General features: G+C 35.4%; 1 protein-coding gene across 2 annotated transcripts; it reads left to right on the top strand.

Moving 5' to 3' along the window:
- The first annotated feature begins 103 nt into the window (after positions 1–103).
- Positions 104–6905, top strand: LOC106924940 (NADH dehydrogenase [ubiquinone] iron-sulfur protein 8, mitochondrial). 2 transcript variants are annotated; one of them, XM_014998908.2, is made up of 8 exons: positions 104–206; positions 1943–1998; positions 3023–3082; positions 3248–3337; positions 4105–4213; positions 4610–4673; positions 5760–5888; positions 6396–6905. In XM_014998908.2, the coding sequence occupies exons 2-8, from the start codon at positions 1956–1958 to the stop codon at positions 6525–6527; spliced, it is 627 nt and encodes a 208-aa protein (XP_014854394.1). In that variant the 5' UTR covers positions 104–206; positions 1943–1955; the 3' UTR covers positions 6528–6905. The 2 variants fall into 2 exon arrangements, with proteins under 2 accessions (XP_014854394.1, XP_014854395.1); XM_014998909.2 differs by lacking the exon at positions 104–206 and adding an exon at positions 228–411.
- The last annotated feature ends 7612 nt before the right edge of the window (positions 6906–14517 follow it).

Genomic DNA, 14517 nt, shown 5'->3' with positions numbered 1-14517 from the left:
AAGCCAAAAGTAATATGCGCATACAGTTATTGTGAAAATATAGTAACAGCTTTTCATACTTACTTACTGATTTGTGTTTTTCATACAGCCGTCCAGTAGGTGGCGGTATTCATTACAAAGTGAGTCACAGCTGCAGAGGAACTGGTCATGTTGTGTAACTTCCGGTGTTCGCAGTCTCTCCTCTTGTAGCTAGTAGTCACTTTTCGGTAAGTTAGAAATGCTTAAAGGTGATAAGATATAATTTTTTTCTGCAGACATTCTTAGCGGTGTCAAACCTTGGTTTTAGCTTTTGGTTGGCGCTGAGAGGATACTTTTATTCCTCATTTATTTGAAGCGACCTTTATTCAGACGTCCTTGACAGCCGTAGTTGCACCGACTCGGACATTTCTCTGCTCATTCACAGAAAATTAGGTAATTGACATGGATAAAACTCAGCTTTGTGAATATTTAGTCCGGTGCTGTGCAGAATTGAGTCACCGTGAGGCTCAATGAGAGCATTAGTCTCCACAGTAGCTCTGCTAAACGTGTAGAATAATGTAAAAATACCTGTTTGTTACTGACAACATTCATGTTGCATTGTGGAAAATAGAGAATTTTAAACTCAGTGTATGTATGATATTATTTACCAGAGCTTTGCGTTATTATTTCGTATTAGATAGTAGAAATGTGTTTTCTACTAGTGATGTCTGTCTGCTTGTGCAAATTATAGTATTTGCCACCAAAATTTTGCGATGTCGCTCGATAAATAATGCTGCAATCTGTAACATGTGTATATCAGGATGGTTCATTGCTGTGAAATATAATATTTCTTCTTATTTTTATCTAATTTAGAACAACAACCGCACAGGTTAGAACCCAGAAGGTTTAGAAATTACTGAAACATTTAATAATTAGGTTGAACTGTATTGATATTTCCATTTTTACACAAAAAGATTTGAAACCTGGTATTTACAGTCACATCTTAACCCAGTTTATGTTTCTCTTAAAGGTACAGTCTTATTTAGAATCGTTTTGAAGATATTCAGCACACAAATACTGAATGGATGGATATATTTAGATTTTATATAAAAAAAAAACTTTTTTAATGCCTCTTTGCATCTGTTCTTACAGCTCAGGAAGTGACATTTAGCTGAAAACATATTGTATTATTATTTGTTTCAACATTATCCCACGTTAGCATCTTGTTAACAAAGCGCTTTCTCAAAAAAGGCAGTAAAAGCGGATACATTTTTTCAGATAAGCTATTATGCGATATTCCACACATTAAAACATTGATGATAAAAGTGATTCTAGTTATGCCGCTGCTGAATGCATGTTTTATAACATGTTTCCTCCACAACAATGAAAGTCTGCTGATGCTTTAGTTGGCCTCTAGTCTTATTTAAAATCTTAAAAATTGTTTTTTTTTTCTAGCCCTACTCTCATCATTGAACTGTTAATCAAGAATTTCTGTTGTCTTTTGTTTCTTTTTTCTCGTTTTTTTAAAGTGTTTCTGGCTGGTAGCATTACCAACTAGTCTGCCACGCAGTTTGGTTACAGCTGGAGTTTCATCCAGTGTATACACTTGCTTGATGGTAGCTTTAAATGATGAGCACATCCACCATAGGAAGCACCAGATCCAAAATAATCTCACCCAGCAGTCTGAAACAACGCTGCCTCAGTAGGTTCCCTGCTCTAACTCTGCCTGTTTCTCCAGCTCTCAATAAACTTGTTGTGAATCTCAGACTGCATCTGGTTTTAATCAGTTAGTTTTTGATTGTTTAGCAGTGGGTGACTTGTTACTGTCTGGCTGTTCTTTTGGGCATATGAAAAAACATGTCAAAACTTCAGGTGTAATAGAGTCATAGTGCAGTTATTCTACGTGATACAACATTATGTTAATTTTGCTCTAACGTACTCTAATGATGCTTTATTGTATTAATTCTTTTGCATCTGCTTTCAGCTTTAAAGTCCTGATGGCTGCAACCTTTCGTTATCTTTACTCCGTCTCAAGGACAGGTAAGCGTTTTCCCTAAACTGATTTGAATCTTATTTTCCATTGGATGTTGGTTTGATTGTGCTTCCTTCAGGCTCTTTGTAAAGATTCTCCTTTAACAAAATAATTACTGGTGCTTTCTATCTTAAGCTGAGCAGCAATTACATTAGAAAAAGCTTTATTTAACTTAAAGACATTATTGTAGCCCAAAGTGCTTCACTGAGTTACTCTGAAACAGTGGGAAACAACAAGCGACTATAAAAACGCAAAGTAAATAAAAAAACTTAATATAATCCATGCTGTTTTTACAGCAATATTTATTGGTTTCAGTTAAAAGCAATTATCAAAAACAGAAACAACTATGTAAGGCAAATATTAAAAAAAAGAAAGAAAGAAAAATCCCAATTTAATTTCACAGTTTTCCTGTTTTTTCTCCACTTCCCTGGTTTAACATTTTCAGATAATGAAGATTTGTGGTACCAGGTCTGCTCTTGTTGAATGATCTTATTTTGTCTGCTATGTCTATTATGTGTGTTTTTGAATAATAAAGGAGTGTGTAGATTTTTCTCTGTAAGTAAATTGTTCATTTTGTGTCATCTGTTGAACATATAAGTCATTTTTATTTTAATTTAAGTACCTCTTAGCATTCTAACTGTGTAAAATGCTCATTTAAAGGCTTCATTTAAAACAGTTTCTGTTAAAAATGGATGCATTTAACCTAAAAGAGCTAGTGAATACTGATTAATTTTACTGTGAAAAGCTGCTAGATTGTGTGATTGTACAGTGTCATGTTGTGCATGTGTGTCATATTTACAAATAACTACATAAATAAAGTGGCAGCTGTTAAATTGTGTGCATTAAAGAAGTTTTTATTTATTTAAAGCAGTGTAAGAACTGTTTTAAATATGTTTGTCTCTGTGTTATTTAGTGAACACTGATGTTCAATCAGCTATCAAGTGCCTTTTAGGGAAACTTCACATCTTATAAATTTATTATGAGGTTGATAGTTATTTATTTATTTTATTTATTTATTTCATTTATTCATAGGCACTTTGGCAGCTGCCCAAGTGAGGTCCTTCAGTGTTTCAGTCCAGAGGAATGGATTCAGTAAGTACCAGTTCAGTACCGATTGCACCATTAAACACATTTTCATATCATTTTATCAGACACACACACACACACACACACATACATATTGTTTAGGACTCAAAGTGTATCTACTCTTCTAAATCCTGATGTGTGTCAGATAAATGAGGATCTTATTGTCTGCAGAGTATGTGAACGCCCAGGAGCTGCCGACAGACATGAAGTCCATCACAGACCGATCTGCACAGACGCTGCTGTGGACAGAGCTCTTCAGAGGTCAGAGGTCATGATGTGGATTAAGGGAGTTGTAGAAAAATGAGAGGCAAACGGTCATCAGTCGCTGCGTTTCCATTACAAATGTGCATAAACCTTTGTCAATATTCCGCTAATGTCAAAAAAGAAACAATTTTGCAATTTCTGTGTTTCCATTAAAATAAGAAACACAATTAAAATCACATGTGAATAAGTTTCTTTACACATTAAGTCATTAAAAAACAAGCTGCGCCATCATCCTATAACTACTTCCGGCCGTCGTCTTCTTCATGGTTTACGCCGATGGCAACATCAGATTGTTGATCATGTGACTCGTGATGCAAAAATAAGTGTTTCCACTGCAGTTTTGCAAAAATAAACCAATTCCAATGTGGCTGTAAAAAAAGAAAAAAAAACACTTCATGCCACCACCAAAACCTTTCAGCTGAAAACATTTTTTTTAATTGGTGCGTTACCATTAAGGGGATTTATCTGGAAAATGTCAGATTGCATAATCTGACATTAGCTGCATCAATGGAAACACAGCCACTGATGCATTTTATATCTACACAGATTAATTTATACTACTGATTTTATGTTCTCAAATAAATAATGCAATTCTAACTCTTCATTGATTTATATATCATCGGGCCAATAAGTTAGGCCAATATTTGCCGTTTTATTAAAAATAGATTAATATATGCGAGTTGTTTCTTTTCTCTGTGAAAGGATTATCATTTTTTCTTTTTGAAAACAAGTTTCGTACTCAGGTGTGAATGAATTGGTTTCAGGTCTGGGCATGACGATGAGCTACCTGTTCAGAGAACCTGCCACCATTAACTACCCGTTTGAAAAGGGACCGCTGTCGCCACGCTTCAGAGGAGAACACGCTCTGCGCAGGTTGGGACGAACTACATGTTGATGATTTTTGTCGGAAATCCTTCACCTCACAAAATAGCTGTTATATATTTAGCTTTTCTTCAAATATTAGAGAAAATATAAAAAACCAGACATGCAGTAGCGATGCTTAGCCTTTTTAGCACTTTAATCATTTTAGCCTCTGCGTAGTTTAGGATTTATCAGTACGAATTTAAAAGTTTTCTGTCACTGAGATCAGATAAACGCAGAACTTGTGTCCCACGCAGCTGCAAGATGATTGGCTCCCAGTTCACATCTCCAAAAGAAATACCCTCTACTTTTTGTAGTGCTTATAGGATTTGTTTTGATTGATGTATTTAATCTTATTTAAAATAGTGGCAGCATTTTTACACTTTTCTCTGCAATAAATTTTAACAGGTATCCCTCAGGAGAGGAGCGTTGCATCGCCTGCAAACTTTGTGAAGCCATTTGTCCCGCCCAGGTGAGCGCACAAGAGCAGACAAACTTAATACAGGGTGACTAAAATCCTGGAAAATGTTTGAATTTCAACCAGGTGTTTTCAAGGTTTGGAACATGCTTGATTTCCAAATCTTTATTGAACAGTTTTGCAATAAAGTGCAAGTAAATGTTTGATTAAAAGCCTAAAATTGGAAAACATTACAGTTGGAACCAGATATTTTCATAATACTTCATAAGAGACACACATTTTTTCTCACTGTACAACGTTAAATCAGACTAAACTTTTCTTGTTTTAGGTTGGTTAAAGTTACTAAAATTATTTGTATTTGCAAAATGCCAGAAAACTTAGCAAGAACATTACTTGTTTTTTTCTAGGTTGTGTTTAGCATGTAATCTGAGCAGGAAAGTCATTTAAATAAACACAATTTGGCTTATTTCAGTGTTTTGAATATTTATTATTCCTAATGGCTTAAGGACGTATTGATCATCTTATACATTGAGAAATGGTTTTGGATTTGGGGTATTTTTTGTTAAATTAGTGTTTTTTTGTTTGTTTGTTTTGGGGTTTTTTTGTTTATCTTGTGCCTGCTGTAGAATGTAGAATACTAACATAAAAATTTATTTAACAGTAATAATATTTTTTATTGTTTTTATCTCGTGGTGCTGGAAAAGTATAAAAACTTCCCTGAAAAATCCTTGAAAAGTGCTTGAATTTTCCTTCGACAAAAGTGTATAAATCCGGTAAATTATAGTTCCAGTTTACTTTTATTGTCTGTCTCAGGTTGGAGTAAATTGCCTATAAGTACAGTCTAGTTAAGAGAGAATATCAAAAAGTAGTTCTTCCCTTTCTATGTTTTGGTAAAAATTGCATCTTGAAAGTTATTTTTATGCTAACATGGAAAGCTTCAGCAGATTTGTAAAAATGATGGATGATTCTGATCAAAAAGAAAACATATCAGTAATATAAAACAACTAGATAGTTCAGATAGACCTCTTTGATAAAACCTTTTACTAACATCTTTCTGCAAATTCCCACAATATTTGGATGTCAATATTTACGGTATCTGAGTATCTGAGTCGGTGTTGTTGGTTCCTGTCCTGTTTCCAGGCCATCACCATTGAAGCAGAGACTCGCGCCGACGGCAGCAGGAGGACGACTCGCTACGACATCGACATGACCAAGTGCATCTACTGCGGCTTCTGCCAGGAGGCGTGTCCTGTGGACGCCATCGTGGAGGTGTGTACACGTCTGCAGAATAATCGATCACTAAAATAATCATTCGTTGCAGCCCTAACAAATAACAGACCAAGAAAAATGCTGCAGGAAGGCCTGATAAGCAAAAGTTTGCTTTGTATTTTAAGGAAAATCTTAGTCATTAGTAATTTAAAAAACATGTATGTTTTTCTTTTGCTATTGATCAAGTATGACCTTCATCTACTAAATTTTTAACTATGGTAGCCAAAAATGTGATATCTCTGGTTTAAGAACTGAAAATAAAAATGTTATTTTCAGATAAAAATGTTATTTTCAGATAAAAATTAGTATTTCCAGATATAATCTTCTTCTAGGAACATTTTGCATTTGTTTTTCACTTTCAATTTGACTCGAATCAAAATAAATTAGCAGTTCACTGGTATTTTGTTTGAAAATAGTCCAAACTTTCGCAACAAAAAGTGTTACAGCTAAGCCAAGTGGAATAAAAATCCTTATTTTCCTTTTAACCCAAATATTCTCCATCTGCAGGGTCCTAACTTTGAGTTTTCCACTGAATCCCACGAAGAGCTGCTCTACAACAAAGAGAAACTGCTAAACAATGGAGATAAATGGGAGGCTGAGATCGCTGCCAACATACAAGCCGACTACCTCTATCGATAGATGTCCACACACACAGCGCCTACATCACCGGGGAAGACTATAAACGTGACGCATGTTGAATCTGTACATACTGTAAGAATATTAACTCGGCTTTGATGGGTGAGCTTCAGGTTGGCTGAAGGAACCTTTGTTGACAACAAAAACCTAATTAAAACATTGACCTTTTAAGTTTACTCTCATTTTGTTATCATAAATATTCTTTATGTTTCCACCTCAAGGCTCTGTTGTTGCTCATTGTGCGTATTTATTATGGTATCAAACCACTTCGCTCACTCGGTGTCCACAGCTCTCCCCTGTGTGTGTGGAAAGTCTTTCATTAACAGGATTTTAAGACGTGTCTGGTGCCTATAATTCTTATTAAAAAGTCATTTAAATTTACACTATTTCATCAGCAGGCTTATTTTGATGGCTCTTTATTTTGTCATGGCAGCTCAGTAAGAGACATGCACAGCCGTGGTTTTTTTCTTCAGTTTCAGACGTCATCATTATTACTAAATGTCAACAGGACAATTTTCCAACTTGCTGCTTTATAGATTTTGGCCGGCAGCTTCCAGCTCGTAGCAGCTTGTTGTGTGAAACATAAAGAGCGTTGCACACAGAGAAAATTCAAATGAAACGGCATTTAAACAGGAATTGGAGGATTAAGGTAAGTTACTGTTAATTGTTTAGTCAACCAAACATGGACTGGATGCCGAGGTCAGATTCCAGTTAGCATTCGATTCTGTGTGAATAAATCATTTTATTGGATTTCACTGCAGACGTTTGTGGTCTTTAAATAAAATTTAACTTTAAATGAAACATGAATTGTATTTTAAGTTTCTTCAAATTTTTTAATGGGATTAGCAATGATTTTTCCATTTTGTCATATTAGAACCACAAACGTTTTTGCATTATTATGGAGTTTCCATGTGATAAATTAACTTGTATTAGTGCATATGTGTAAATTAGAAAATGTTTAAATCTAATAATCCAAACTCAAAGTGAGACATTTAATTGTAAAACCATAGTTTGGTGCAAAAGTCTTGCATCTAGTGACTAAGTTCTAGAAAATGACTTGGGTTATGTCAGGTTGGATGAAGAGTGATTGAACAGAAATCTGTTGAAATCTAGGCTTTGAGTAGGCCATTCTTACCCAGATGCTCCATTGTGGCTCCAATAGCATATTTCCCAGTGGTAATGGTTAGGCATAGTGTTTGTTTTTCACCACAAACAGCATCTAATTGTAGTTTCAAAAGTTTAATTTACATCTCACTTTATGTTTTTGACAAACCACAAAGGAGATTTCTTTTGACTTTCTTCCAGAAACGTTTTTTCCAAAGTTTTCAACCAATAATTATTTGCGGATTCTCCCACCTGAGTTGTTTGTCTCTGCAACTCCTCCAGAGCTACCATGGGCCTCTTGGCGGCTTTTCAAATCAATTCTTTCCTCTTTCCATGTTTAGATGATGCATTCGAAGCTGGAATATTGTGTTATAATGTAATCTTAGATTAAACTTCAACATAAGTTTCTTCCTGCCCGTCTTCATGCTGCTTGTTCTCCAAAAACCAATGAAACACTTTGTAATGAGATTCAATTACACACAAGTGGACTATTTGGAAATTAGGTAAATAGTTATATAGTATTAGAGATGGTGATATGTTTCATACCGTTTATTTATTTTGGTTGTCAACTATTAAAGAGCAGCATAAAGATTCCTGTATTTCTCCATGCATTTATATGAATTACTTTACACTTAAAAAGTCATTTAGGTTTTTGTATTCGCTCTCAGAGGGTTTAAAAAGAAGTTTAAATAAAGTAAGTGAATCTAGGCCTCATCCATTCATTCTTTAACTTATTTATTTTGGGGTTTCAACATTTAGATTCACAATTGAATATATTATTAAATCATTCATTGGATATATATTTGATTAATTAAAAATGGAAATACAATACAGAAACTATTTCAATGTAATTTATCAAATGCAGAATGAAATATTTAAATGAGAAAGTACAAATTTGTATTAATTACAGCATATGGAATAATTTGAATGTTTATCTTTTTTCATTGTCAGGGGTGGCAGCACATCCTGACATTTGTTTTATTCGTCTGCTGGCAATGGGAGGGGCTAAAACTGTGGGAGGAAACGTGATTGGTCAGCAGTTTAGTTGCTAAGGAAGTTGACCAATCAGATGCAAGCGTCTGAAGCAAACCTGCAGTTTTAAGTATTTCCTGATAGAATACTTTTCAGGAAATACAAATGTCTAATAATTTTGCATGACAAAATTCACATAAAGAAACATAAACAGTAAATGGCTTCCAGTTTACATCCAGACTTCACTAAGCATGACAACAACATTTTGATCTGGATTTTGAACAAGTTAATTGTTTTATTCTTTTATTTACTGCTTTAATTATTCAGCCAGTTAATTCTGCCACAGGCAAAATGTTTAGTTTCTCATTCTTGTTCTTTCATAATATCTGAAATGAAGATCTACCCTGAAGTTTTTTAATCCTGTATCTAATTCACATTTGAAGTTGTATAGATTTTCTTTCTTAGTCAATGCAAGAAATTAAGTAAATTGATAATAGTAATTGCCCTCTTATTATTCTAGAGACTTCCACATAATTCTGAATCTCAGTTTTTTATTATTATTATTAAGATATTTAAACACATAGTTTAACTGTTGCAATTAAACTTACAACAGTTTAATTGCTACTGATGGTCTATGATTTCTCCCCTTCAGCCTCAGACTTTGTCCCAACCCCTCAACCCTGAGCTGGTCTGATGCATCTCATGAAAGGGGCAACTAGTTGATGCTAAAAAAAATAAAAAGCCGGTTTTGTTCTACTAGATTAAATGCTTGGCGATGGAAATGAAAAAAACGGAACCAAGCAAGTAATAGAGTTAGTTAGCGCTGAGGTGGGCAAATAGCCAAACATTGTGCTCAACTAAGAGTAGCACTACTTCAACACATTTTTAGTCAAGTAAAAGTATAAATAGTATTTGGTAAAAAGTCTACTCAAGTACTAAGTAACTGATCAAATGATCAATCGTTTAATAATTTAAAGAATACATAAAAATATAAGGCTAAGTGAAAACTTTGGTATTTTAACAAAAATTACAATCATTCACATAAGTAATAAAAAATAACAGGCAGAATAAAAAACGTTCCAAATCAGTTTCTTTCTATGAAAAATTTGTGTATCTTTAAACTGCAGGTGTGTGGAGTGCTGTGGTGGTGCAGGAGCAAAGCACAACCCATGTATGGAGGCCTTAGTCCTCATGCTGGTGGTTGTAGGTTCGATTCCTGATCTGGTGATGCCTTGCTGCATGTCTTCCCCCTCTCTCATAACCCTCCTTCCTGTCAAACTACTTTCAAATAAAGGCCACTAGAGCCAACAAAACCTTAAAGAAAAAGAAAAAACTGCAGGTCTGTGTCTGGTGAGTTTTTGGTTAAAACATGTTTGTTTTTTATTCAGTGGGTAGAAAATCCAGAACTTTTACTCAACTAAGAGTAGAAATACCTTATAATAAAATTACTCAAGTAAAAGTAAAAAAATACAACATAGTAAAAATGCTCCTAAAAGTAAATAAAAAAATTAAAAAAAAAGTTGTGCAATTAAATGTAATTGAGTAAATGTAACTAGTTACTACTCAACCTTTTAACACTGGAACCAGTTTGAAGGAAGAACTTCCACAGTGAGTTTGTTTTAAACGAAGCAAAGCGTCTCCTGTCACCTTTACATCTGTGGAATCAAGACGTTCGCCAGGATGAGTGAGACGTTGCGTCACTGATCCATCTCACAGTGATTTGTAGCAGTGACATTGAAAAATCATTGAGACGCTGCAGATGTTCAGCTCTGCTAAAAATACCTTTGATCTATCCGGCAAATGGCAGCCATGAAGAGACCAGGAGGAGGTCGGCCATAACAGAGATCCAGCTAAAACAGAGCCAGGTCCGGAAGAATCAGCCGCTCACATTTGGTGCCTTGCGAAAGTATTCATACCGCTTTTTGTTCCTGTTCTACAAACACAAACTGTTGGAATCCAGTGATAGACCAGCACAACAGTGTGTAAATATGAACTGTTTGCTTGTTTGGTCTTGAGGCAACATAACTGTTTATTTCTGCCACCAAATCTAATAAAAAAAAATCTAATAAAATTCATTTTAACATCGCGAGTGTTTCAATTTGCATAATTGCTTTCCCGGATCCCCAGAATGCATTGCCTGTTATAGGATTGAATTGGGGCTGCGCCAGGGAAAGAGCTGGGAATCATGGGGAGATGCTTGTAAGTAATTGGTATTTATTCAGGTAACTAAATTATGCAGAGTTCAGTCAGTTACAGAAAATCATACAACTGCAGATAGACTATTTCCCCTTTTAATGGGGGTTTATGTATTTTCCGGGCGCACAGTCCATTTTAAACCATAATCATAAAATAATTTTATTTTCAGTTGTTATGAAAATGCTATGGACATCAGAAATAACTTTAAGGAAATTTGACTTCATATCGTAATCGTATCTGAGGCTTTGAAATTGGCCACTGTCTCTTTTTCAACACCCCTCCTTCAGCATGTCATCACAACATTGCTTCTCCATGATGCCGTTTACAACCATTCTTAGAAATGTTCAGGCAAAATGTGAGGAAAAATCATGCCACTATGTACTTCCTGTTGTTGTCTTCTTCTTTGTGTTTAGCGGCAACATCCAGTAGTTGATCATGTGACTTGCGTGATGCGAAAAAAATGTTTCCATTTTACAAAATAAACCAATTTCAGTATGGCCAAACAGATGACCTCCTCCAAGCAGCAAAACCTTTTATCATAAACACAAGTTGTTTTTTTTTTTCAATTTGGCTTGTTTCCATTAAGCAACTTTATTTTTGAAATGTCTAATAAAAAGCGCAGCTAATATCTAAAAATAATTTTGTGCAAAAATGTAATGAACAGGTTTTCTATAGCCCATATATCTATCCCAACCTGTTCTAGGAAGCAGAATAAATCACTTTTAATCAAAGTTCATCCTCCTCCAACTGTCCTACAAGTTCAATAGAAAATATTTCTGTCCTTGGGGAAATGGAGCATAGTCTTAGTAATAGCTTTGGATGTATATTTGTTTGTTATATAAAGGTAACCTACTATGCTTTAAGTCCAAATAAGCTGTGAACCCCTCACCCGCTCCAATTCAACATTTACATTCACATTTGAAAATGGCTGCAACCATACAGCTTTGAACAGCAGAAGTAGAGCCTCCTGCACAACTAACACAAATGCGCCAAGTAGTTTCTGGATAGTAAATCAACAACAAAACACTTGTCTTTTCCAGCAGCCATTGTACAGCGAATACAGTGGTAAAACCAGATGACCAAATGTGGTGGAGCTCGGCTGGGGTTGCTAAGTAACGGAGCAGTGTGACTCAACAATAGGAAGGTTTTTGAAACTACTCATTTTCTAGACACCAAAAACATTAACTTATTGCCAGAATAAATGGTTTTGCATTTTTTAGCAGCAGTAGAAACCAAAATGGAAGCATAAAAATGTGCAAAAAGTGAATTTTGCATAATAGGTCCCTTCGTGCCTCAATCTCAATCTCAGTTTTTTACAACCTGGATAAATAAAGAGTGTGCATAGCATTTCAGTAAACTAATTTTCTACTTTCTGAGCTGCGCGTGTGGGAGTCCATAGTGAGCTACTTCCCTGTAAGCTGGCACGAGGGAACTTGGAACGGAGTAAAGGAGCAGTGCAGACAGAGGAAACACACAGTGGACAGCGCAGCACAGAGAGGACGGGCACTCTAGCTCTTTCCACAGCGGCATCACTGTGAGAACAACTGGCTCGCTTTAAATGCAGGACACACAACTACTCACCTAATCAAAGGTAAGCAGCAAACTACTGTGAAATGAATCTGTCAGTCTGACTGTTTTCTGAAGCTATAGTGGGCATGCATGTAGGGAGAGAAGAGCAAAGAAGTGTGGTCATAAAGGATTTTAGTGTTTTCTGTTCTGCTGGGAGCGTGTGTGTGCTTAAAAAGCCGGATTTCTATCCATACCTGCTCTGCTCTGTTCATGACTTTTTACAGTTTTCCTGCAGACAGACACAGAGGGAGTGTGTGTGTGTGTGACTTTAACAGCGTCAGCAAGCTGTGTCATTGCATCTTGCCCGTGTAGTCTAACGCCGCAGTACCCACCCCCCACACACCTCCTCCCCTCCTGCACACACTGTACAGCCTTCTGCCTCTTCCTCCGCTTCCCTGTCCCATCACTTCTCACACGTCCTCACGGGCATCCTCTCTAATGAGTTTGTGAATGAACATTCTAGGATTTATAGATCTAGTGGGGGATAAAAAGGACAAAAGACGGTGTTTGGATCAATCCAACATTTTACTGCTGCACAATAGGAATGAGTAGAAACTGAACGTCTCCTTGGCGTCTCTTCAGTTGCCTTGAACTGAACAGAAAGTGTCTGTTGTGGAAATCTGCATAATGATCTGTCTGTTCTGGAAATGTTGCTCACATTTCCTTGCGGCTCAGTTGTTTCAGTCAGTCTTTCATGCTGTTGTATTATAGCATGCAGTGTTTCTGAAGAGCTGTTGTCCACTAACATTGATTTAATGTAAGTTGACTGATTTAATGGGCAACACGGCAGTGCGGTGGTTAGCGCGGCCGCCATACAGCAACAAGGTCTCTGGTTTGAATCTCTGCTGCGTTTCAGTTGTTCTTCTCGTCTTTGTTACTGATTTAGAGAAAGATTTAAACCTCATAAACAGAGCAATGTGTGATCGAAAAATATGTTTTACTAACATAATAAATAATTTACTGTTTATCTACAATCAGTACCTACAGAAATTAGCTACAGTTCCTACATTGGCTGTGGTGCCTCGTTGATGAAACATGTCCAAATATTTTTGGTTATTAATCAGTTCATGGGCTGTTACTAATGAAAATAATCACAGAGGACATAAGGAGATGATAAACTATGATGTAATAATGATAAACATAGATGAATACATTCTATTTACAGATTTTAGTAGCTTATCTGAAAACTGAAGACTCCCTAAGAAATCAACAAAGGAATAAAATTACTAACGTTTTATTTTCTCCTGCACAAACAGGACAAAAGTAAGGTTTTGGATTGATAAAGTCATTTTAAATAACATGATAACCAAGTAACGAAAAGGAAATTATATTTTCTTAAATATTTCATTAAAAATAACTTTGTGAGATGTTATATTGGTAGTAATCCCCAGTAAATGCTCAGCTTGTGCAGAGTGAAAAAGAAGAAGAAAATACTCTTTAACTGATAATAAACTAGACAAAAATAGCTTTTATGTCACAAAAATCCATTTGATTTTATAAAGCTTCATTTTAAAGTCATTTGAGAAGAAATATATTTTCTAATGTTATTATTGGCTAATATTCAGTTACTTTAAGCTTAGTTTAAGTTTAATATTTATTAATTTAATTAAAAACAAAACAATAATATTCAATAGAAGAAAACATAGAAATAAATAAAATGAAAGGCAGCAGAAAGAAGGAAAAAATCTTATAGTATCTGCCAAGAATACATTTATTTAAAATGATGATATGAGAAATCAGGTATATCTTCAGTGTTTTATTTTAGGTAAAGTGAAATTTCACAGTGAAATTTGAATTATTAAATTGCTCTTACTCCTATTAGGGATTATTGCTAATCCCTGTCAGTAAATCTGCTAAATCCCCGTTTGAATGTGGAAAATCTTCAGTAAAAGCAAAAGTGAATCCCATTACAGCTCCAGTATAATGTGTTCATTTAAAAATGACATATTCCATAGACACACTGCCTTTATGTACTTTGGAGCTTACTGAACTGATTTTAACTTTTAGTGGGGAGCGGATCAGACAGAAAAATCTCAGTTTCCCTTTCAGGCCTCGCCAACTCAGCAACCTAAGAATAGCAACGCAGGGCATTTAGGTGGCTGAGCCGCTTTGTTCACATTGACAGGAAACACGTGATCCCTCAGCAAAGCCA

This window comes from Poecilia mexicana, unplaced genomic scaffold (assembly GCF_051168715.1).
Source record: "Poecilia mexicana isolate PSO_F unplaced genomic scaffold, ASM5116871v1 scaffold_1, whole genome shotgun sequence".
Lineage (NCBI taxonomy): Eukaryota > Metazoa > Chordata > Actinopteri > Cyprinodontiformes > Poeciliidae > Poecilia > Poecilia mexicana.
Note: the sequence above shows the minus strand (reverse complement) of the source record. Positions and strands in the feature narration are given on the sequence as shown.